General features: G+C 41.2%; 1 protein-coding gene across 1 annotated transcript in view; it reads right to left on the reverse strand.

Moving 5' to 3' along the window:
• Positions 1–24087, reverse strand: part of b4galt2 (UDP-Gal:betaGlcNAc beta 1,4- galactosyltransferase, polypeptide 2) — a 185965-nt gene that overhangs the window by 22791 nt on the left and 139087 nt on the right. Inside the window, exon 5 of the mRNA XM_085377124.1 lies at positions 16451–16573. Coding sequence (XP_085233250.1) covers positions 16451–16573 — 123 coding nt within the window. The remainder of the gene's footprint in view (positions 1–16450; positions 16574–24087) is intronic.

Raw genomic sequence — 24087 nt, forward strand, 5'->3', positions numbered from 1 at the left:
GAAGAAGAAGAAGAAGAAGAAGAAGAAGACAAAGCTTACATTCTTTGATAATAAGAACGACTGTTTTGTACTGTTATAGTTACAGGAAAGCTTCATTTTAACAGCTTAGTATTAAGTCACACTTACTTTGTTAAAATAAGATCAAAATATACATGTGAGACTATAGCAAAATTTCCTTTTATCCAAAGAAGTTCAGTTAAGTAATTTAAATAATTGAATCACTACCCAATATAAATCCAGCTGAGCTACTAGCAAGTTACTTCAAAATGTAGATAAATTACTCGATTGATTTAATTGAGTTCTGTGATGATCCTAGGTTCTGGGCTCTGGGGTTTGAGTTTTGGACTTTCGGATTATTGTTGTTCTCTTTTGTTCTTGATTTGTTTATTGTTCAGGGATTTATTTCTGTGCTAGGCTAATTTCAGTTTTCAGTTATTAGTTTCCTCTGTTTTATCCTCCTGTGCCAAGTTCTCTTGTGTTCCGTGTTCCAGTTTTTCATTTCCTGTTTTATTTTGATAATCATTTGTCTCTTGTGCCTTATGTTTAATTTTACTTCCTCCCTTGTCATTATCTTGATTATCTTGATTAGTTTTTGTCTCGTTTCTCCCAGCTCACTCCACTCTGCCCTGATTTCTCTTCTGTGTATATATAGCGTCAGCTTGTTTTTGTCCTTTATTAGTTTGTCATCTCTGTGTGTTTCCAGCCCATTTAGAGTCAGTTTGTCCTCCTGTTGGATTGCTGTTTTCTATAGTCATCATATGGACTTACGACCTTGTCCTGCAATCAGGTCCTCATCTAGCAAACCCCATGACAAATTCACTCTTTTCCCAACATGCACTGAGAAAAGTAGAATGGGAGGCAGACTTCAGTTTTCAGGCACCTGTTTCTGCCACCAAATGAACAGATTGAATAGACGAATGCAGGTGAGGACCACTCGTTATGAATATTATGAGTATTATGAATTTAACTGGAATACTGGGGGTGTATGTTTAACTACATTTGCTATTGTTTAACACTTCTCTATAAATTACACCAAACTTTTCTGTGTGTGCGTGTGTGTGTGTGTGTGTGTGTGTGTGTGCGTGTGTTGAGCTGATCAGAAGCACTGCTAAGCTTTGTTTGCTGGCTTCTCAAACATAAGAAGATCGAGCGTGCTTGTGTAAAACAGCATCAGGGCTGCTCAGAAATCCTCTGCTACATCATTGTATCACTGCTTGTTACCTTCCCTGCCTGCTTTCAAAATCTTCTTTTCATCATGAAACACTCCCTGAGGGTGGGCCAGCTCTCTAGCTCCTCATTTTGTCAATATGAAACTTTGCACGATGATTAATGCTGGTCAAAGACACTCGTTCAGAAAAGGAAGGCACAAAGGCACACATAGAAAGAAAGCAAAAGCAGCTGTTATAACTCCACACATACCCACATTCATCAGCTTAACGCCGGCACACACTGTTAGATAAATGAAGTTCAGGGTTGGTACAGTGTGACGCAACACAGAGCTAAAAATGTCAAAAAACCCCTCCTCTGCCGCTGTGACCTTGCATGCTTATGAATGCATATGTGGATTAATGATTTGCATGCTAACTAATGAACTAGCATTTCTTTATTTTTGCAGTTGCATCCTTGCTTGACCAAAGGAAAAGAAATCATCTAGAGCGCACACACCAACACACACTCAAGTGACACATGAGTACAGTGAATATTTTCCACGGCTCTGACAGGCAGGAGGCAGTAACACAGTGTGACAGCGTAGTGTGACTATTATGCAAGAAAGAACAGGACAGTGAGGATACAGCGGAGCTGCAGGGAGGAAAGCTTTAGCGTGCTCTGTGTGATGTATATAATCCAGAGACAACACATTCAACAGCCACCTCCACTGAAACACAGCAGGTGGGTGGCTGCTGAAGAATTCTCCACTCGGGGGGAACTTACAGCACTTTTTTTGGAGACTCAAGTGCAAAGACCGAAAGCAGCCAGATTAAAGAGATAAAAAAAATACAGAAGAAGGCCACAGTGCTTTTATAAGATTCATTGTGCTATGATGAGATTATATAAACAGTTTCTGATTTTGTGGCTAGCACCGTCACCTGTACAGTTTCCTCCATTTTCCTCTCACATGGAAACAGGATGTATGCAAGGTGATGGGAAATTTGATGCAGATATAAATACGAGTGTGCATGTTTTTCCCTCTCTCTGTGCTAGCCCTGTAATGGACCTGTTCCACAGTGTACCCCACGGCTCAAAATCATCTGGGACCAGTTCCAACCCTCCTGTGACCCTAGATGGATACAGGTTTGGAAAATAAGTTAATGGATGAATAACTTCATAATTATTCATAAAACTACAAAATATTGAGCTTAACAAAAAAGGTCCTGCCCTGTTTTGCACTCTCTTCCATAACAGTCCACTAACATTCATCATATTCATCATAACTGAGTCAGTTATTCAATACCTGACAGTCACTGAAAACTTAATTAGGAATATAAAAAGAAATAGAACATTTGATTGACATAAATTACAAAATCCATTTTACTATTATTTCAAGTCTTTATCAAGTCCTGTTATGATTGGAATCATAGTTAATGTGATTGGAAGGGTACAGTTCTCACAAACTCACAAATTAGGTTCAGTTTTTGATTCCTTTCAAGTTAACAACAACAACAACTGTTCTTAGTAATAGATGGTTACTCATGAAATTACCCAGTCGGCCGATCATGTGGCAGCACAGCAATAGATAAAATATTAGAAAAGTCTGCTAATGTTCATATCAAAACCAAAACTGGGTTTAATTGTCAGGCCTACATGAGCTGGTATGGGTGTTTTTGAACCACTGTGGACTTTGGCAGTCTAGGGTTCATTCAGAAAAAAGAAAACATCAGGGATCGGCAGTTCAGGGGACAGAAACGCCTTTTTGATTAGAGGAAAGTCAGAGGAAAATGGCCAGCATGGATGGAGATGACAGAAAGGCAGTACACAGTAACTTAAATAATGGCTTTTTATAACCGAGCAGAAAAATATCTCGGGATGCAGCCTCGAGGCAGATGGGTTGCAATAGCAGAAAACCACATCAGGTCACACACTTGTGAGACTAAAACAGAACGGAGACTGCAGTGGGAGCAGGCTTAAACAAACTGGAAAGTTTAAACCAGAAAATAGTGGCCCAGTCAGGTTAATATAAATTTCTGCTAAAGCTACAGATCCTAGGCTTGGAAGGCACCGCAGTACAAGTCCATGGACCCTGCCAATGGACCCAGCTCAACTTCTTCTCACTCAGAAGCAGGAAACTGGTGCCCACTGCTAGAGCCAGGCCAGGCTAGCTTGAATGCATAGCCCAGAAAAAAGGCAAAAAAAAAAAACAAAAACAAAAGAAAGAAAAAAAAAAAGATTTAAAAAAGAACAGACCAAGATGGACATTTTTTAAAACCTTATAAAATAAAATAATATGACATTTCTACGCTGATTTTATGTCATTTTGCAAGAGACCATGAACATTGTCACACAAGGAAGTGGTAAAACCATCCTTCAAACTGGACCTTCATAGTCGTCTGGCAACTCCTCCTCAATATACTCAGAAGGGATTGATTAGAAACTTTGCAGCAAGCAAGCAATCCAGGGTCACTATATGATCTTACTCATCTCAGCCTCAGTGTTCACACTGAAAGCATTCACCTCAACAGCTTTTATTCTGAATCAGTCGTGATGAAGAAAAAAAAAAAAATCACACAATTACACCAATTATAAGTGGAATAAAATGCTCCATAGAAGCTGAGTCACAGTTGGACTCCTGCTGTGAAACCATTAACCAGCAAAGTCTTCCTAACTACTAGAGCCACCACCCAAAAAGCTCTAATTTTATGTCTTATCCAACACTTTTTCCTTCTTAACAAAGATATCTGTCCGCTAGAGAGATCGGTCTTGAAAAGTTTCATTGCTCTGCAGCACTCTTGACGGAGGAGATGCACAAACCCATGTACCATAGACCTGTTTGATTGGATTAATCAGAAATGTCTCCAGCTCTCCTCTCTTATTCCCACAAGTGGAGTTAATTGTACTAGTGCAATGGAGTGAAGTAGAAACGGGAGCTGAGTCTGATGTCCTGCCTCAGTTCCCTTCTGTGTGCAGAAATGAGCTGGGAGAGGAAGAGGAGGAGTGGGTGGCTGTGGTGCAGGTTGGACGATGTGCAGCAGAGAGTGGGTGATAATAGAGGAAGATTTTTCTTTCAGAACTAGCACATCTGTGTGCTGCGAGAGGGAAAACTGACGAATGGCCTTCTGCTTTTTAAATTTTTTTTAGTTATGGTAGTTTCATAACAGCGTGGTTCGTAGAGATAACTCAAAAAGTGCTTTTTTAAAGACGCACGTGAGGATGTGTACTAGATAAACTATGTCCTCCCGAATTTGTTATCATTACCAGACTGTTGTAGGAAGATGTGGAAGCTAATGGGGAATTGACTAGATGCACAAAGACCTGAGATGGGGCTTGTAGTGCGATCATAGTGTGTGCAAAATGGCACTGTAAAATGACTCTGCTGTGTTGGTAAACTGGAAGCATGCTGTGAGTATATCACAGGTCAACATATTTAAGTATTTTAAAGATCAGAAGCAAACTTTTTAAACCAGTTTTGTAATCAGCAGGTAGCCAAGAGAGATGTTTTTAGAATTACACTAATATCATCTCTTACAAGCTCTTTGGAATATTCGGAACTTCCATCAATTTGCTGCAGACTGCATTATGATCCAGTCAAAAGACAGATAGACACAGATAGACAGAGAGACAGATAGATATATATAGATATATAAATAAAAAAAGGGCAATATAGTTTCCTGTTGGCAAAAATATTTGATATTTAAAATATTTCTGAGAAGACTTGGTAGCTGTTTCACTGATGCTGCTGATGGTTGGATAAAAATACAGGTTTGCATCAGTAATACCTCCTAGGATTTGTACTTTGTCAGTGGTTTGGGGGATTGAGACTCCAAAGAGGCACAGATCTGCTGACTCTAAGTCTTTGCAATGTGATTTCAGAACAATACTGAGGCTGTAAGAAGCACCATCCTCATGCTCCAACAGCCTTTAAATGACATTTAAAGGCTGTAGCTCAGGTGGCAGAGCAGGTCAGCCACTAATCAGAAGGTCGGTGGTTCGATCCCAGGCTGCCTCCTGGCTGCATGCCAAATATCCTTGGGCAAGATACTAACCCCGTGTTTGCCTACTGGTGGTGGTCAGAGGGCCCGGTGGCGCCTGTGTCCGGCAGCCTCGCCTCTGTCAGTGCGCCCCAGGGCAGCTGTGGCTACAATGTAGTTTGCTATCGCCAGTGTGTGAATGTGTGTGTGAATGGGTGAATGACTGAATGTAGTGTAAAGCGCTTTGGGGTCCTATGGACTAGAAAAGCGCTATACAAAAGCGCTATACCATTTACATGTCTGATGGCAAAAACCAACCATAGATAGGGCAAGTTTTTTTTCATTGTTCCATAACAATTTTTTTCCAGTTAATACACCAGAAAATCACACAGGACATTAGTTCAGACAGATTACAATATCTGCTGCTGCTGGATGTACATCAGCCAGCTGACCTGGTTTATACTCATCAGTGCCCCCACACTCATGTAGCTCTTTCGGTTTGCTGCTGCTTCTTTTCGTCACCTTGCTTTCACCCTACATTGATTCAACTCTAGAATCAAGCAGGTGCTCTCTACCGTGTCGCGTTGACTTCTGTTCCTGCGACTGTCACATTGAAAGTATCGTATGATAAGAAAAATGTGCCTGCTTACTCTCTCTTTTCCCAGGGGCTTCTTTGTTCTCCCTGCCAAGCCTTGTGGATGCTTTAATTTGTCCACGGAGCATATATAACTGAATTACCAAACCAGAGGAAAATTTAAAAATGGCTGTCAGCCATGCATTAAAAGATATTTATCATAATTCCCTAAAGGACCTTGGACATTTTCCTCTTATTGCAGTCACCCCTAAGTTGATAAACTCTTTGTTCGCTAAGCAAAAATGCACTCTTCATATTTTTCACAACACATACCTGGAGCTAAGTCAAAAGCTGGAGAAGTAGAGGAGGGAAGGCATTACATAATATAGAAAATGGGGATAATAACGCACTATTGGACAGACAGTCCTTGAAAGCATTTGTAGAGTTGCGTCGCTGTTTCACGAATGGTGGGGGAAAAGAAATCTTTTTCACAAATTGTGAAGGTGATTGAGGTGAAGTCGACGTGCTCTTACAAGATCCATCCATCCATCCATGTGCTTGATAGTCTCTTTTGCTACTGCACACTTAAGCTGCTGAATGAAGTGTGGGGAAATGTTCTTAAATCTCTTGGTCATTAGTAAGACAAGATTTGCCTCATGAACAACTGAAACTATCCCCTTACTCACTTCATTATTGTACCGGCCCTCGCCAAACTCTCCTGTCACATTGTCTTTTTATTACCACCACACATTTAAAATAAGACCATTTCATATTACCAAATACAAAAGAATAGAGCTCAGCCGACACAGCAACTTTAAAACTGATACTGATATTATTCTGATTAATAACATTTAGTCTAGTCATTTATTTACTCACTGACACTCTGCCCAACTCAACACATATTGCTAACAGGGAAATTGCAGAGTGCCCTCTGGTGGACAGGCTTTGGAGCATCAACAAGCACGAGCTGAAGGATGTTTCTCCCGTCTCTATTTTTACCTATCTTCCTTTATAAATCCATACTCTAAAAAACAACATCCTAAGTATTTGTACAAATATCTGTTGTATCTTTAGGTATCGGTTTACTGACATATACTTGTATCAGTACGTCTCGTGTGTGTTTAACGAAACAAAGTCAAACAATGATCTAAGAATAAATCAGGGCAACTGGAAAAAAGGTATAAAAGACTTGATGTTTGCTGCTGACCTGACCCAAGGGTGAAAACAGCTTCTTAACCTAGACGTGTGACTGAACTTACCAAAGGCTGCTCAAAGTGTTGAGCCAAAAATATCCCGATTCTTACACCATTGTCAAGACTTCACAGAAACATGCACAGTCCTTGTGCTGCATGTGCATATGATGCTGGCTCAGGCTCTGATGAAAGCCACCGCTGGGAGGTTTACAGAGAAGAAGGGGAAAGGGCAAGGGAAGGAGGGTGCGTGGAAAGAGTGAGCGTCTGCACGTGTGGTGAAGGCTGGTCTTGCACTCAAGCCCTTGGGATAGGAACAGTCTTTGCCTAAGGCTAATGCTGGATGTTCAGAGAGGGTGAGAGAATAGTGAGGAAAGAAAACACTCCCTCTCTCTTCTTCTTTCTCAGCAATAGCCACCAAGGAGGAAGTGGTGCTGACAGTTGTGCAAGTGGCATGTGCCCTCTCTGCCACAGGCTCAGGCCACACTGAGCAGCAGGGACAGCTAGTTCACCCGGGCTGGCATTAAGCAAGCAGGACCCGTTTCAGGCAGTGGCCACAGCCCGTGGCATCAAAACCAGGATAAAGAGAGGAAAATTACTTTGAGGGAAAGAAGAGAGGCAGACAGGAAAAAAATAGATGTGAAGAGCTGGAGGGTTAGAGAGGAGGAAGAAAATACAGTGAGGCAAAGGTGCTGGAGCAGAGAGCAGATAGTATAAAGGGGTGATTTAGTCATTTAGCTGATGCTCCTCTTTCCAGAGCAGTTTTCAAAGAAAGAGCACATGGAGATTGGTGGACACATCGACTGCTTACACGTTTCATACCCATGAACTTTGTTTCCTTTTAACGAACCAGAGGCAGATTTCATGGACACTGCACACTCTGATGTGTACTCCTGTTCTTTTATCTCTTCATCCCTTTATCCTACTCCTCCAGTTGTTTTACTGAATCCTGAGAGACTTAACTGGCCAGCCTTTTAGTTCACTCAGCTGGAGATCCATCCTTCCCCGCTGCATCAGTTCCCTCATCTGCAAATGGTTACTGGACTTCCTGACCAACCGCCCCCAACATGTCCGGCTGGATAACCGCTGCTCATCTACCATCACAATGAACACCGGTGTACCACAAGGCTGTGTGATGAGCCCTTTCCTCTACTCCCTCTTCACCCACGACTGCAGACCTGCTGATGGTTCCAACACCATCATTAAGTTTGCAGATGACACCACGGTGATTGGCCTCATCAGTGACAACGATGAGGCCGCCTACAGGGAGGAGGTGGATCGTCTGGCTGAGTGGTGCGACAGAAACAACCTGCTGCTTAACACCGAGAAGACCAAGGAGCTCATCGTGGACTACAGGAGGAATGCTGACCCACATCCACCCATCCACATTAAGGGGACGGCTGTGGAGCGTGTGAGCAGCTTCAAGTTCCTGGGAGTCCACATCTCCGAGGATCTCACCTGGACGACCAACTGCTCCAAGCTGGTCAAGAAGGCTCACCAGCGCCTCTTCTTCTTGAGGACTCTGAGGAAGAACCACCTGTCCTCAGACATCCTGGTGAACTTCTATCGCTGCACCATCGAGAGCATCCTGACCAACTGTATAACAGTCTGGTACGGGAACTGCTCTGCCTCGGACCGGAAGGCGTTGCAGAGGGTCGTGAAAACTGCCCAGCGCATCGCCGGAGCACCACTTCCTGCCATAAAAGACATCTACAGGAAGCGGTGTCTGAAAAGGGCTGGGAAAATCATCAAAGACCCCAGTCACCCATCACATGGACTCTTCACCCTCCTGCCCTCTGGGAGGCGCCACAGGAGCCTCCGGACTAAGACCACCAGGTACCGGAACAGCTTCTTCCCCACAGCTGTCAGACTCCTGAACTCTGCCTCCTGACATCTGACCCACGTTAACTCATGGACTGAACATACACACACCCACAATGGACAACTGTACCCTCAAACACAATAATAACATGGACTGAACCACCACTCACAACCACTAGCACTTTATATAGCCTCTGTAGAAACTATCTACACCCTCACTTATCTTAACTGCACTACTGTATAGCTCTGTGTAAATAATCATTCTGTACATTCGATAATCTTTAATCCTACAACTGTTTACAACTTGCATAGTTCCCATTTCTGTATAGCTGTATATCCCAGATTCTGTAAAGTTATTTATTTCATTTCATATTCTGTATAGTTTTTCATATTTATATCCTGTTCATATCCTGTACATAGCTTGTACTCACTACAGCCTGTACATACTTATAGTTATAGAATATTCACAACATACTTCATACCGTGTACATTATAACATACCATAATAGACCCATTTCTGTAATATACTCACATATCTATATTATTGCTAATATATATTGTAATATATCTATATCACTAAAGCACTTCTGGATGGATGCAAACTGCATTTCGTTGCCCTGTACCTGTGCATGTGCAATGACAATAAAGTTGAATTCTATTCTATTCTATCTACAGCTCGCATTCTTAGAAGCCTTTCAGCTTCAGATACTTGTTGCGCTGAGACGCCCCCCCCTCCCCCTCAAACAAGGGGCAGTTGTTACTGTCTAGAAGCAGAAGATGTCAAAGAAGCAGCCACTGAGGCAGAAATATGTTCCAAAAAAGTGGACTTACACTTAAGTCTTAATGAAAGACAAAATTAATTCACTAGGGAATCTGACCAAATACAAAGGAACTAGTAAAAATAAAACTAGATAAAATACCACCTCCTCTCTCCTCCGCTACTCAAGCCCATGCACCTGCATGGACCGTACCATTTACACAGGTAAGGAAGGAGTGGTCAACATGAACATCTAAGGTTCAGCCAGGCAACACCATGTTCAGCCTATTAAATATCTATCGCTCATGTCCAGTTGTAGTTCGTTTTAACGTCTCTGTATTTATGCTCTGCTTGTGTATATATATGCCTATTTAAAATTGTCTGTTTAAAAAACTCTATTTTTTGTATTGAGAAAGCAAAATGAACCAGAGTGAAATCCCTTGTTTGTGTGCACAAATTGTTAAAATAAAGATGATTCTGATTGTGTGAATGTAAACGGGAATGGTTGTCTGTCTCTCTGTGTCAGGCCTGTGTCAGGCTGGGAATCTGTCCCTGCCTCTCACCCTATGGCAGCTGGGATAGGCTGCAGCCCCCCCTCGGCGACCCTGATAAAGTTAAGCAGGACAGAATGGATGGATGGATGTATCAGCAGAAGAGCGGCTGATTTTACAAAGAAAGATTGAACTACACTATGGGGAAAATATGAAGAGATTAAACACATTGAAAGCAACACAGCTTCTGCAGATCAAATCAGTGGCGTGAGTGTGCTTGAGAAGAAAACCACTGTAGAGTAATATACTATCAAAAGTGTGTGCTTTAGTCAATAAGACTGGAAAAGATCTTAATATTAATCAAGTTTAGCGTATTTAAAGCCAGAAAAGAAAACACAAATGCCGACTTTGTGAGATGACAGACTTAGCAATATCAAAGCTCTATCACTAAGACACCGGAGAATCTGATGGATTATAATCAAGTATTTGATTACATTAATGTTTAAACGCCAGCTTTATTTATTATTCCTTCAGTTGCAACCTTGATGAATTTTAACAGTTGGAAACTAAAGATTAAACACAAAACAGAATTAAATGTTTAATCTATGTGGAAATTTGTTAAAAGGTCAGCAGGTGCAGTGTAGATATCCTGTTTAAGGATAATATATTAATGTTGATAGAACAATAAAACTGTTGTAAAATCTTTTTCTGCCAACATAAAAGAAAAAACAAGGAATAAAGTTGCCTTTTAAATAATCTATATTTATTTTTGAAACTTCAGAGCCCCTGTACTATCTGCCAGAATCGATTGGTCAGTAGGCAGGGATTTCATACCTGTTGATCTAATCTGGAAGCTAACCTAATCCAGAACAGCTTTGGTTCATAGCACAAGTTACTATGGCGTTATACCATGAAATATACAATAGTATTGTTAACCCTGAAGTTACCTGGATAAGATGAAATCCTGCTTCATACTACAGGCTTCTGGTTTAAACTGTTTGCTCAGGTCTCAGAACTGAACCATGCAGGCCTGTGTTTTCACTACTACTACTACTAATTACCACCTTATTCCATTTTGTGTGCACTTTTATTCTGAAACTGAAAAACAATGTAAAGGTAAAGAAATGTCTTTGCTGTACCTTTGCTTCCTCTTTTAACAAGCCATGCCTGACTTTCCTTTTATCCCGACAGCTGATAAGACATGCCCAGGCCGTGCATCCATCTGACAGGCTAACACACCACCGCACACTTGACCTTTGGGTGGTGCATGTGCAAAAGGGTGGGTGCTGCTCAGTGCTCATAAAGCCACATTGTCATCATTGATAAACCTCCCAAATCTCAGCCTGAGGAAGATTCAATGTGATCATACTTAATAAATGCAAATAGTTGACACTGAGCTAGACACTATCCATAATCACTGCTGACATTTCTGCACTCTTCTATGAATGATGGGGTTTTATTTTATGGTTTATGTATGATCTGTAGCACTTGTTGCCAGTGCGTGAAAGTGGAGATGCTCCTGCATTGTGCCCTTGCTTTGTACTCTGAATGCAGCAGCAAGATGCTGTTAAAGTTTGTGCAAATGGCAACTGCTGTGAAAGTGAGAGCAGAGCCACATTTCTGAGGTTAAGATGCAGCTGTGTTTCGAGCTGAATGGTATCATTACCATCCTGACATGCTGATGTTTGGCAGCCAGTACTTAATATTTATACATAAACTTTATGGTAATGCCAAAACCTTTGTAAAGTACAATACAAATGAAACTTTTGATCTTATGATTTCACAAAATGAAATAAGGAAGTAACCCAAGTTATTACAATTCATCTTGTGGGTACTCCAAATGTGTGAATCAAATGTCAAGACAATCGATTGAACAGTGTTTGAGCCAATTCACACGAATCCACAAATGTCAACCTCATGGTGGAACCAGAGGAAAGGTCAGGGGATCACCAATGCCAGCAGGAAACTTACATTTCCATCTGTTAATATAATATATTTTAGTGTGGATCAACTAGCTGGACTGACAGGGACAACTAAGGTCTTGCTAAAAAACAAGATCTTTCATAATAAAAGCTGAAGAAGAAACTTGTTACTTGGTTTAAAAAAAGCCTCAGCTATGTGCACACGCAGCAATATCCACACTCCATAGTCTTTCAATAGCTTGTCCAAATGCGTTTTCAGGGATTTTTCAGGGCTTCAGCCTACTCTGTGAAAAGCTCTAAAACAAGCCAGCCCTGAAAAGTGAAGGTGGATGGTGGGAGGAGATGTGACCTTCAAATGAGGCACTACCCAGCCTTCAGGCTCAGCTGTATTTGCTTTTTTCTGCATAAGTTTCTTCAAGTATTTATTATATACTATTATACCAAATATGAGTATAATTTCAAATATTATTTTTATTATTAAGTATTATTATTATTTATAATTATTGAGTTTGAGGCTTTTTACAGTACCTCTCATGATTTACAGAGTAAAAGTGTGAGGAACCAGATGCAGAAAACAAGTGAGCTATTTATTAAGGCTGATTAAATGTCTTAACAAAAAACTAAACAAGGAGTAAGGAATACGGGGAACACACAACAGGAACAAGCAGGAAACGTACAAGTTGACTAGACAGAATAACAACAAAGAACAAAAGTAAACTTAGGGTTTAAATATAAAGGAAGGAGAAACGTGTGGGGAACCAAACACAGCTGACACTAATCAAGGATCACAAGACAAGGGAAGTAAAAAGAAACAAGACACAGAAGATAACAGCTACCAAAATAAAACAGGAAGCAATAAGGTAAAGGTTAGAGTCTAATAATTCTAATTAAAACTCAAACCACAAACAGAAACTAGATTGCAAAAGGTAGCAAAAAAAGACTAAAGACCAAACTGAGAAAATAATCATAAAGAAATCAACCAGGAGTATCTGCTACATAAACACAGTGAATCCAAATATAATACAAAAATTTAAAACTCCAGCAAAAAAACCAAAACAAAACATGTCGTCCCTGACAGCAGCATTTTGGAATGAATAAAAATGCAGAATAAATACAGAAAAAGGTCAGTGAGAACTCTTTTTCTATAATTTTTTTAGCACAACACTGTATGAATCGACCCCTCCAGCTACTGTATGTTTATTGGACAGCACTGTTGGAGTTTCCTCCGCAGCTGAAAAGTAAACTACAACACACTGTGGAAACACAGATAAAATGTAAAATACATGCAGAGTAATACTTATAGAGCCTTCTCAGTCAAATCTCAGTGGGACTATCTTATCTAAAGGATAAAATCCTGCCTCAAGTTTATATTATTTCTAAAGGCATTAAACATTAAACACTTAGCCAGTCAGTATTACTTCATTCAACTCACTCGCTGTTCTGATGTTGCAGTGTGATGTAAAGATGCACAAACTCCATTTTGTCACTGAACTGGCAAAAAGACAAAAAGTCTAATTTGGGATTGTGTTTCTGGTCATCTGATGAATATACAGTCGATATTTTGTGCCCCTATAAAGAGACATTTCACCCCATAATCAAATTACCATATTTTTCATCTGGTCTGTAGTGCTCTTTATCGATCTACTGTAGACTGCTCCTGGTGTGACTTGCCAAGTTTTGTAGATAGTGGCTGTAGAGATGTCTTCTCTTTACTATAATGGAACCTGATGGCATTTGCCTTCTGCTGGTCAAAGTGCCCCACAAATACATTAGGAAAACTCAGCAGCTATGCCTCGTTCCAGAAATCATGACCCAGTAATTCAACTACGAAAACCTTGGTGTGTTTCATAGTTTTTTCACTCTATTCTCCCAACAAAAAGAAGTATACACATAGCTAATACTGCCGGTTAAGTGAGGAGGGGATTATATCAAGAGGCTAAAAAGTTATTGGACAAACTAACACAATTTTAAATTTCGGGATTTATTTTAATACTTGGATGAAACTCATTTGTAGTCGATGACTGCCTAAAGTCCATGGACCCTTGAGATGCTCCATCGCCTTGCTGCAAACAATCTGCGGACTTTGACAATGACACTTGCACCTCTTTAACATGAAATAAACCCACCTAAACCTACCAGTTTATCAGTCAACTGCTAAATTCTCTTTATAATAGGGGACTGTGTGTGAAAATGTCTGTAATTCCTGCACAGTTGATTACACTTTTTTGTAAAACTCCTTGAATTAAAGCTGAAAGTCTGCAATTCACTCGCATCTTGTTATGATTTAATTTAAAATTCTCTGTCTTGCTCAGAAACAACTTACTGTCATCATCCTGTCATACATGTCATAAGAAACTGCTCACAAGTTTAGATTATGTAGAGCAATCTGGTCAGGATTTATGGAAAGACACTGCTGCTCATTTTGTGTCTGCATGCATCATCTTTGCTCTTTTTCTTTGACTTTTTGAGCTGATAGGCATTTAATGCCATTATATTTGTGACAATGCAGACATTTATAGAGTGAATATCTCCAAAACGGAGCAACTCACATTATAGCAAATAGCATTACGGGTCAGAGAAACAAAATCTAAATTGAATTTTTGGGAGAAATACCCCTTTAACACCCTCTTTGGTCTCCATAAGCTCCCAAGAAAAATAAGTGGGGCTTTAACTGCTATAAGTTCTACATTATTCACCACATCTACTTCAGCTTTCTGAACTTATTACAGACCTGACTCTGCCGAATTGGCAGCAGCTGTCTACAGTTTTATCTGGATGAGTGCATCCATATGGTACACAACATGTTTGGTCTAAGAAGTTAAAGTAATATCCTAAAAGAGGCTACAGGCTGTAAAGTAGAGCCAAGCCAACACTGGTATCTTCGGGCAAGTGCAGATGCCAGCTCTGATATAGATTTCTTTGTCAGTAATAAATTCAGACTGATATATCAGCCAGTATTCTTTGTGTACAAACACTGTATTTCACTAACAAGTAAGCAACTTAATATGAGGATTCCTTGTATTTGGCATGCCTTAAGTAAAGCAAATATTATTATTTTGCATTTTTTATTCTGGTTTGGTGGAAAATGTTGCTGTGGAGCTGGCAACTTAAGTATTTTAGTGTAAGAGCAAGTGTGAACTGAGTTAAATTTGAAGTGCAGAATTCAGTGTCTGAAAGTTTTCTTTTCCTAACTGGCAGTTTAATGATATATGCACAGCACTTCACTTCACATTTCATAGCAGCCAAAATAGCTCAGCTGGAGTGCAGAAATTATTTCCAGAAAAATCTGCAGCATCCAATTGTAAAGTTGAGCTATCTTCCGTTAAAGTCAGTACTTTAACTTTTGGTGCATAATTATAGACCTATACACACAACCGTTCAGTGAAGCACACATTGATCTCTTTTATCACATCCAGCCAGATGCTGACAAACAGCTGTAATCTTCTAATACTGTGTTGGCTGACACAGTCCATCCTCACAAACCACTATTCTCAACTGCTCTATTTTCAGTTTTCTTATAATGCTATTACTCCAAGAGGACAAAGATAAGCTTCGCATTGTGAGCGTGACAGCGGGACACAGAGAAAGACAGAGAGGAAAAACAAAAGAAGAAGAAGAGGAGGAGATGCAATAGAGATGAAGGTGGCATCGTGTCTGTGGAGGAGCATCCTGCTGTGAGTATACAACCCTGTGTGTTTATAATTATACTCTCTGAATGCAAATGCATCTGTTTATGGGACTGCAATATATTCTTTTGGAGTTAATCTGCCATCTCATATGTTCATTTCAGCTGTTAAGAAACATGAAACTGACATTTTGGGTTTGTTTGTGTGACTGATGGAGCTAATCTGTGCTACGAGAGAAGATGTCAGGGAGAGATAGAAGTCCTGTGTTTAGTTAGCTTCATTATTTCTATGGTATATCATTATGCATTGCGTTTAGCTGTTATGATTCTTTACCAACCACAGACAGATGAGGGTTCATTGCTGTAGCTGTCATTTGTTAATAGTCTGATCATCACTTCACCTGGTAATCAAACAAAGTTCAGTGCAAACAACCTCCCGAGCAGACGATAAATTCAGCTAATAGTCCCGTCTTAAGTCATCTTTCTGTCGAGCTGTCAAACGAATATTCTTCTCCCAGATTTGATTTCAGCCAACATCCACAGAAATGTCATTAGTGAACTTCAGCTAGTCATTAAAAGCTGACTGAAGTGCTTCAAAAGGTTAATTTATTTGCTAATCAGACTCCCTCTCCTGAATAATTATAATAAATCACCTCTTCCATGAAGAGCTTCAACGTCACTTGCATTCGCGATACTTGACTGTGCCACTACCGTCTCCAGGAGTGGCATAAATAATACATATTCAACACATAAAAGACGTGAATGTGCGGTGCAGTTTGAGTGTAAACCTGACAGTAGACTCTGTCCTCTACTCATGAATAAAAATAATTTAATGTAGTTTGGGTTTTATAAATTGCCTTCCTTTGCAGAAAAGTTCCATTATCGAGGATAACCACACATTTTAACAGCGAGAAAATCGCAGGCAGAGCTCAGCCGTCCACACATACCTGTTGTAAATGTCGTCGTCTTCTCCTCCCCAGCCCCAGTACTCGTTCGGGAAGCCGTTGATCTTCAGAAACTGTTTTTTACTGAGACCCGAAACACCTCCAAAGTAACCTGCGTAGGGCAGCCTGCACGACGAGAGGAAGGGAGGAGATGGCACAGATGAGACAAGAATATACTTTTACATTTTAGAGGCTGCACATGCATATTTGAAATGCATATATTACGTCGATTAAATTACATAAACAAACAAGAGCTGTCAGAAAGACTGGCGGTGGCTAAATGTTACGTTCAGCTTCAAAGGGCTGCATTTTGACAAAGTTCACTGCGCCGCTTTATGGCACGAAGATCGTTTGTGAGAAAAAACAAAAGTGTAATACGAGCTCAAGATCTCAGTGACTTAAACAGCTGTGTGTACGTGCATGTTCTCAGTGCTGTTAATTTCAGTGGGCTGACAGCGAGTCCTGGGTGGCATGAATACATGATAATGTGATGCATTAAGAGGAGTTTTCAAACGCTGCTTAAGAGACACGCAATTTACATTTGAATAAAATCTTTTCAGTTTGTTTCAGGCTATGAGATCTTTTCTTGTCTTAGATGGTCTCTAAGTGGATAATTTAATGGGAGTCTTTTTACAGTAAGTGGATAATCCGCATCCGTATATAATCCACTCAGGCAACATGAAATGACCGAATGTAAAGACGGGTGAGAATATACTTGCAAATAAAGACCTCTACAGCTTCTTTAATGGCGATTCTAGCTATAATGCTAGTTATAGCTTTAGAGGCACCGGTCACTTTATTAGGTACACCTGTGCAGGTGTACATGGGAGCAACTCAATGCATGGATGGTCAAGACAGACAGAACCTGCTGAAGTTCTGAGAATGGGGGGAAGAAAGGTCATTTAAGTGACTTAGAACGTGGCGTGCTGGTTGGTGGAAAACAGGCCGCTCCGGGTATTTCAGAAACTGCTGGTCTACTGGGAGTTTCCCACACAACAATCTCTAGTGTTAGCAGACAATGGTTTGAAAAAGAGAAAACGTCCAGTGAGCAGCAGGTCTCTGGGTGAAAATGCCTTATTGATTTCAGAAGAGCATGGCCCGATTGTTTTGAACAGATTAACTCAAGGTACAAAGAAGACTTCAGTCTGAATGCACAGCATGTAGAAACTTGAAGCAGATGTGCTACAGCAGCAAAAGACTGGGTCTCACCAAAATTGGACAACAGAGGATTGTACAAATGTTGCGTGGTCTGTTGAGGCTCAGTTTCTGCTGCTACATTCAGATGGTGGAGTCAGAGGCAGGTCTAAAACACATAAACCTATAGATCCATCTGAATTGTATCAATGGTTCAATGGTGGTGTAATGGTGTGTGGATATTTTCTTGGCACACTTTGGATTTCTAAAGGTTAATGTATTATATATATCAACTGAGCATCGCCACGGCCCACCTGAGTGTTGTTGCTGACAATTTTCATCCCTTTATGACCACAGTGTACCCATCTTCTTCAAATAATTTTTTGAATTTTAATGGTCGCAAAATGGAAGCAATTTTATATGGCCCGCATCGTTCTACTGATTCTCCAGATGTTGATTTTGGTGATTTGACCTCTCATCTGAAAAGTTCAGTCACTAAGCTTGGTGTTAAACTTGATTCTGCGCTTACTTTTATTTATATATATATATATATATATATATATATATATATATATATATATATATATATATATATATATATATATATATATATATATATATATATATATATATATATATATAAAAAAAAAAAAAACACCCAGCACGCCCCTGCGGGCGGTTTATCCTTCAAGCTCGGGTCCTCTACCAGAGGCCTGGGAGCTTGAGGGTCCTGCGCAGTATCTTAGCTGTTCCCAGGACTGCGCTCTTCTGGACAGAGATCTCCGATGTTTTTCCCGGGATCTGCTGGAGCCACTCGCCTAGCTTGGGAGTCACCGCACCTAGTGCTCCGATTACCACGGGGACCACCGTTACCTTCACCCTCCACATCCTCTCGAGCTCTTCTCTGAGCCCTTGGTATTTCTCCAGCTTCTCGTGTTCCTTCTTCCTGATATTGCTGTCATTGGGAACCGCTACATCGATCACTACGGCCGTCTTCTTCTGTTTGTCTACCACCACTATGTCCGGTTGGTTAGCCACCACCATTTTGTCCGTCTGTATCTGGAAGTCCCACAGGATCTTAGCTCGGTCATTCTCCACCACCCTTGGGGGCATCTCCCATTTTGACCTCGGGACTTCTAGGTTATACTCGGCACAGATGTTCCTGTACACTATGCCGGCCACTTGGTTATGGCGTTCCATGTATGCCTTGCCTGCTAGCATCTTGCACCCTGCTGTTATGTGCTGGATAGTCTCTGGGGCATCTTTACACAGCCTGCACCTGGGGTCTTGCCTGGTGTGATAGACCCCAGCCTCTATGGATCTTGTATTCAGAGCTTGTTCTTGTGCTGCCATGATTAGTGCCTCTGTGCTGTCTTTCAGTCCAGCTTTGTCCAGCCACTGGTAGGATTTCTGGATATCAGCCACCTCCTCTATCTGCCGGTGGTACATACCGTGCAGGGCCCTGTCCTTCCATGATGGTTCCTCGTCTCCCTCCTCTTTCTTGGGTTTCTGCTGCCTGAGGTATTCACTGAGCACTCGGTCAGTTGGGGCCATCTTCCCAATGTATTCTTGGATGTTCCTTGTCTCATCCTGGACTGTGGTGCTGACACTCACCAGTCCCCGGCCCCCTTCCTTCCGCTTAGCGTACAGCCTCAGGGTGCTGGACTTGGGGTGAAACCCTCCATGCATGGTCAGGAGCTTTCTTGTCTTTATGTCAGTGGCTTCTATCTCCTCCTTTGGCCAGCTTATTACCCCAGCAGGGTACCTGATCACGGGCAGGGCGTATGTGTTGATGGCCCGGATCTTGTTCTTACCATTCAGCTGACTCCTCAGGACTTGCCTGACCCTCTGCAGGTACTTGGTGGTTGCAGCCTTTCTAGCGGCCTCTTCATGGTTCCCATTTGCCTGCGGGATCCCCAGGTACTTGTAACTGTCCTCTATGTCTGCAATGTTGCCTGATGAACTCAATGTCCCCATTGAGTTCATCAGGAACTCAATGGGGATGTGGCGTACAATATATATATATATATATATATATATATATATATATATATATATATATATATATATATATAATTGTTGAATGTGTCATTGTGTTTCTTAAATTTGTAAACTCTGATCAATCTATAGGATCAAGACATTCCTTTGTCTCTGACCACCTCTCCAGCCACTCTGTGCTGGGGGAGGTTTTATTGCAGATACATCCTATCTGGAAGGCATGTTTTTTGTGTTGTAAGCTTCCTGCTTTTATGACCCTTTTGGTCAGCAGGAGGTCACACAAACGCACCCCCATGACACACACACATTCTCACATGCATACACATACACACACACACACACACGTTCCTGCTCATGCATACAGGTGCTTACACATACACACACATAGTGTAACTAAGGGGGGTTTTACGGAGGGAGGTGCTTGTGCTGTGATGTGTATTGTAACAGTTTGTCAATATATAGCTGTGAGGAAAGCTGCTCTTTTAAGGATTTGGGGCTGGAGTCAGGTGAGGAGCGTGAGCTCCAAGAGCTGGTTCTGACCCAAAACTTCCCTCGTTAGCGAGTGACAAGCCGGTTGAAGATGTTCTGTCTTGTTTTCCGCTCTTCATGAGGAATAAGTCTCTAAACTAGCGGGGCTTGTGGCAACACAGACCCAACAGGAGCCAAGCAGGGTTTTATTTTTCCTCAAAAGACATGAGAACAGTCCAACGGACATTGGTTGGAAATGTCATGACAGGAGCCTGGAGTCTAACCAAAGGGCAGTGTGTGTGTGTGTGTGTGTGTGTGTGTGTGTGTGTGTGTGTATTCTACAGTGTTGTACAATTTTTGACAGCTCCCTGTTGAAAGATGACAAGTGAAAACTAATGAGACCGTATGTTTCAACACAAGCTGTCCCAGCAACAATATGGTCAGGTGTGTGTGTGCTTAAAAAGGACACATGCTGAGGGAAAAGAAAAAGAAAAGCAAAAAATTCAGAGTGAGCGAGAGCCGAACTGCATGTTTTGTTTGGGGGAGTGAAGTTTTTATTAAATCTTCCTACAAAGACAACAAAACTCTGGGGACAGTTCTGCCAATTCTTTTTTAAATTACACTGAACCGACAACTTCACACGATACCATCAGCAGACTCCAGTCGGTATGGTTTCCCTACTTCCATCATAATCACTCATCTTATTTCCAGTCCATACGCTCCCCTTCCTCTTCCATACCTCACCCTGTAGTGGCTCTCATCACTTCTGCTTTGGAATCTCCTACTTTGATCTTTACACATAATCGCTTGTTGCCAACACAGCATTTTCTGTTCAGCTCCTCACTGACCGTGGCGACAAAGGTACGACTTTGGCGTATGCTGACACCCATAAACGGTAGCAGCTGTCACCCCAGAAGAAAAACACCAGCTGATCATGTCGGGCCCGGTCGGTCGCACAGTGCTGCTGGTTGTGTTAGCATTAGCAAGCCTAATGAGTGCCGACGGGAAAATGACATTGTAAATGAACGAGATTAATTCCTCTTCAGTGGCAGTAAACACAACATGTCTGCGTACCAATGACTCTGGGACTGTGACATGAAAACATGCAGAAACACACATCAGTAATCAGAGCTCAGTCAAGGCGATTCTCTCAAAAGGCCATAAATGTTTTTCTAATTACTTCAAAAACTCCCGACTCCTTTCCTGACCTGAGCTTCTTCTGGCCAACAAAGACCCCACAGGCAAGGTGTATAATAATAATCTGCAATGTCACTAAGGAACCCAGGGTAATTTCTAAGTAATTAAAGGGCTGTCTTACAATTCATGAGTCCACCAGCTTTAAAAATGAAGAGCTAAACGAGAAAGCCACTGCTCATCAAAGGGAAATTAATTAGAAATTAATTTGGAATTATAACAGCAGTTAATTTCAAGAGATAGTGAAGTGACATCCCACACTTCATGTGATGAAACGGCACCTGTGTCACGGTCCAGGGTTTTTGGAGTTTTTATTAAATATATTCTGTTTGATTCCTTGTAAGCTTATTTCTTATAATGTATCTCGTTGTTTTCCTTAGCATTTACCTCTAGTGCTTAGCAGTGGCGTGTCTAGAAAATTTTTGTTGGGGGGGCCAGGTAGGGGCACAGATTTGGAGAAGGGTGGCAGATGTAATTGGCAGATAATGTTTAAAACAAATTCTACCAACCCTTAACCATAATTCAATAACCCTATAAACCTAATAACCGGATGCGCTTTTAACTCTTATTAGAATGAGATTTTAACCACTACGGTGCAAAGTTTTTAGATACTGCGTTGATAAAGTACAAGAGATACAATCAGTGCTTTGTCAGTGTTTACTCAGCATTCAAGGAGAGCAATATTTGCATAGTATTTTTGCTGCCATGTAGTGCACATATGTTTTGGGCAAAAACAGTTTTTAATATTAAAATACGAACATTTGTAACAAACAATTGACAAATTAGCCAATGCCAATGCAAAACTTTATCTGCCTGTTAAAAAAAGAAGATAATCTTCTCACAAACTGGTGATTTTGAAACAGGAAAAAAGTGGAGAAACAACTGAAAAGACTAACATTTGAATAAAACCTGAAAGCAAGTAAATACTTTCTATGCTGCCTTATGGTAAACATCTATACATTTTACGTCAGATAAAAACTTTGGTTGTAAGATTCAGATAATTATTTAATAAAAGCTAGATATTTTAAATGAGGATAAGAAAGAAAAGTATTTCTTTGTGCCCATCTTTCCCTGTTAATGCCCTACATGGACCCCTGGCAAAACTTTGCTAGATCCACCCCTGCACAGTTACCAGCTGTCAGCTGCCTAAAAAAGGATCCTGGTGTTATTTGTCTCTCAGAAACAGCTCATAACTTCCCTTCAACTCATTCATGTCACCTAAAAGGTAAACCTGTTTCTCCATCACTGTTCAGCTCTGATGGTTCAGTAAGGACATCTCCTGGTTTCATCTTCATGTTTCCCTCTCACCACATATCCAAACCGACATCATGACCAGCAGCTTTACAGCTGTGGCTCCAGCAAACATCAGCTGATAGAAATTAATATTAAATAAATTCTAACAACAGCTGATCAAGCTTAAACGTGCTGCTGTTGTTTAGCGCGACATCCGCTGGTTTCCTCTTTCTGGCAAAGTGGGCGATAAATAAACAAGAGAGAAAAAACGATCAGCTGATCATTGATCAGTTTCATGATTGAAGTAGAAACGGGAGAGGCAGGATGAGAGAATGAGAGAAGAAGAGGCAGCTGTGCAGCGTAACGACAGAATAACTCCAGCTTTGTGTCTTTTTCCATTATAGCTAAAGTTCGGGACAAACTGTGTCTCTTCTCAGCTCAATACGAAACGCGTAATATTTTCTCTGATTGAGGGACCATTCCATTTTTTTAAGGAGCCGTTGGCAACTCTACTAACCTTATGAATAAAATAAAGTTCACTATCAGTAACATCATAGCACCCACCCAGCTGTATAAAAACTCCGTCAAACTGGCTAGAATGCAGTACGAGTTATTGCAACTGAGGGTAAAAAGTCAGCACAACGAAAATAAACTCCACCTAAACTTGGTTTAAATCTGACCCAGATAGACTGCAGGTCATAACTTCTTACCTGAAGTTCAGTTCACCTGACACTCGGACTGGCGGCTGCCTCGGGGCTCTCCTCCTGCCTCCCCTTCCCTCATCCACCTGCTGGCCTCTGTGGAAGCCCCGTCATAGCCACCACCAAACAACGGAGTTATTTCTACACATCGACCTGCATCTGGCCAATCCACCACCTCTCATTGTTCATGCCATTACAAAAAAAAATAAAAAATAAGTCATCGGGCATATGCCCGGTATGCCCGATGGCCAGTCCAGCTATGTTAACCTGCAACCAAATCTGCAGCTCCATACAGCAATGTTACGACTTAGATTACATCTTATAACTCATAACTCTTATGTTAGCTCCCCTCTGTAGCATACTGTCTGAAATATTCCACGGCTGCAATAATTCTTTAAGTGTTATTTTTTCCTTGGTATTCTAATTTCACCGAAGTTTACTAAACTCAACAAACTTAATATTACTTACCGGGACATTTATTCTGTCCTCATTTTCTTTCACCGAAAAATTGTTTCCTGCAGTGAGTCTTTCTGCTTGGCTCTCCTACCTTTGCTAACGTGATGCGCATAGCGCAGAAGCGATGCTGCATTCACTTACACTCGGATATCTGAGCTTCACCGTGAAAACATAATCGGATATTTGATTGAATTTTATTGTTTTGCCTTTGGGGTGGCACCTGGGGTGGCCAGTCTGGTTGGGGGGGTGGCCTGTGCCCCCCCAGGCCGCCCCGCTGGACACGCCATTGGTGCTTAGCTGCCCTTGCTATTTGTAGTTGAGTTTAGCCGTTCCTCAGGTTTTTATTTTCTTTTATTCACTAGCATTTACGGTTTCTTATTTCTAGGTATTGATTGTTCCAGTATTTCCCTGTATCGTGTGCGACCAGTTCCCATTAGGCTTTGAGTCTTGGTTACA

Source organism: Diplotaxodon limnothrissa, linkage group LG18 (assembly GCF_057381915.1).
Source record: "Diplotaxodon limnothrissa isolate DT_005_m linkage group LG18, D_limnothrissa_male_GT1.1, whole genome shotgun sequence".
Lineage (NCBI taxonomy): Eukaryota > Metazoa > Chordata > Actinopteri > Cichliformes > Cichlidae > Diplotaxodon > Diplotaxodon limnothrissa.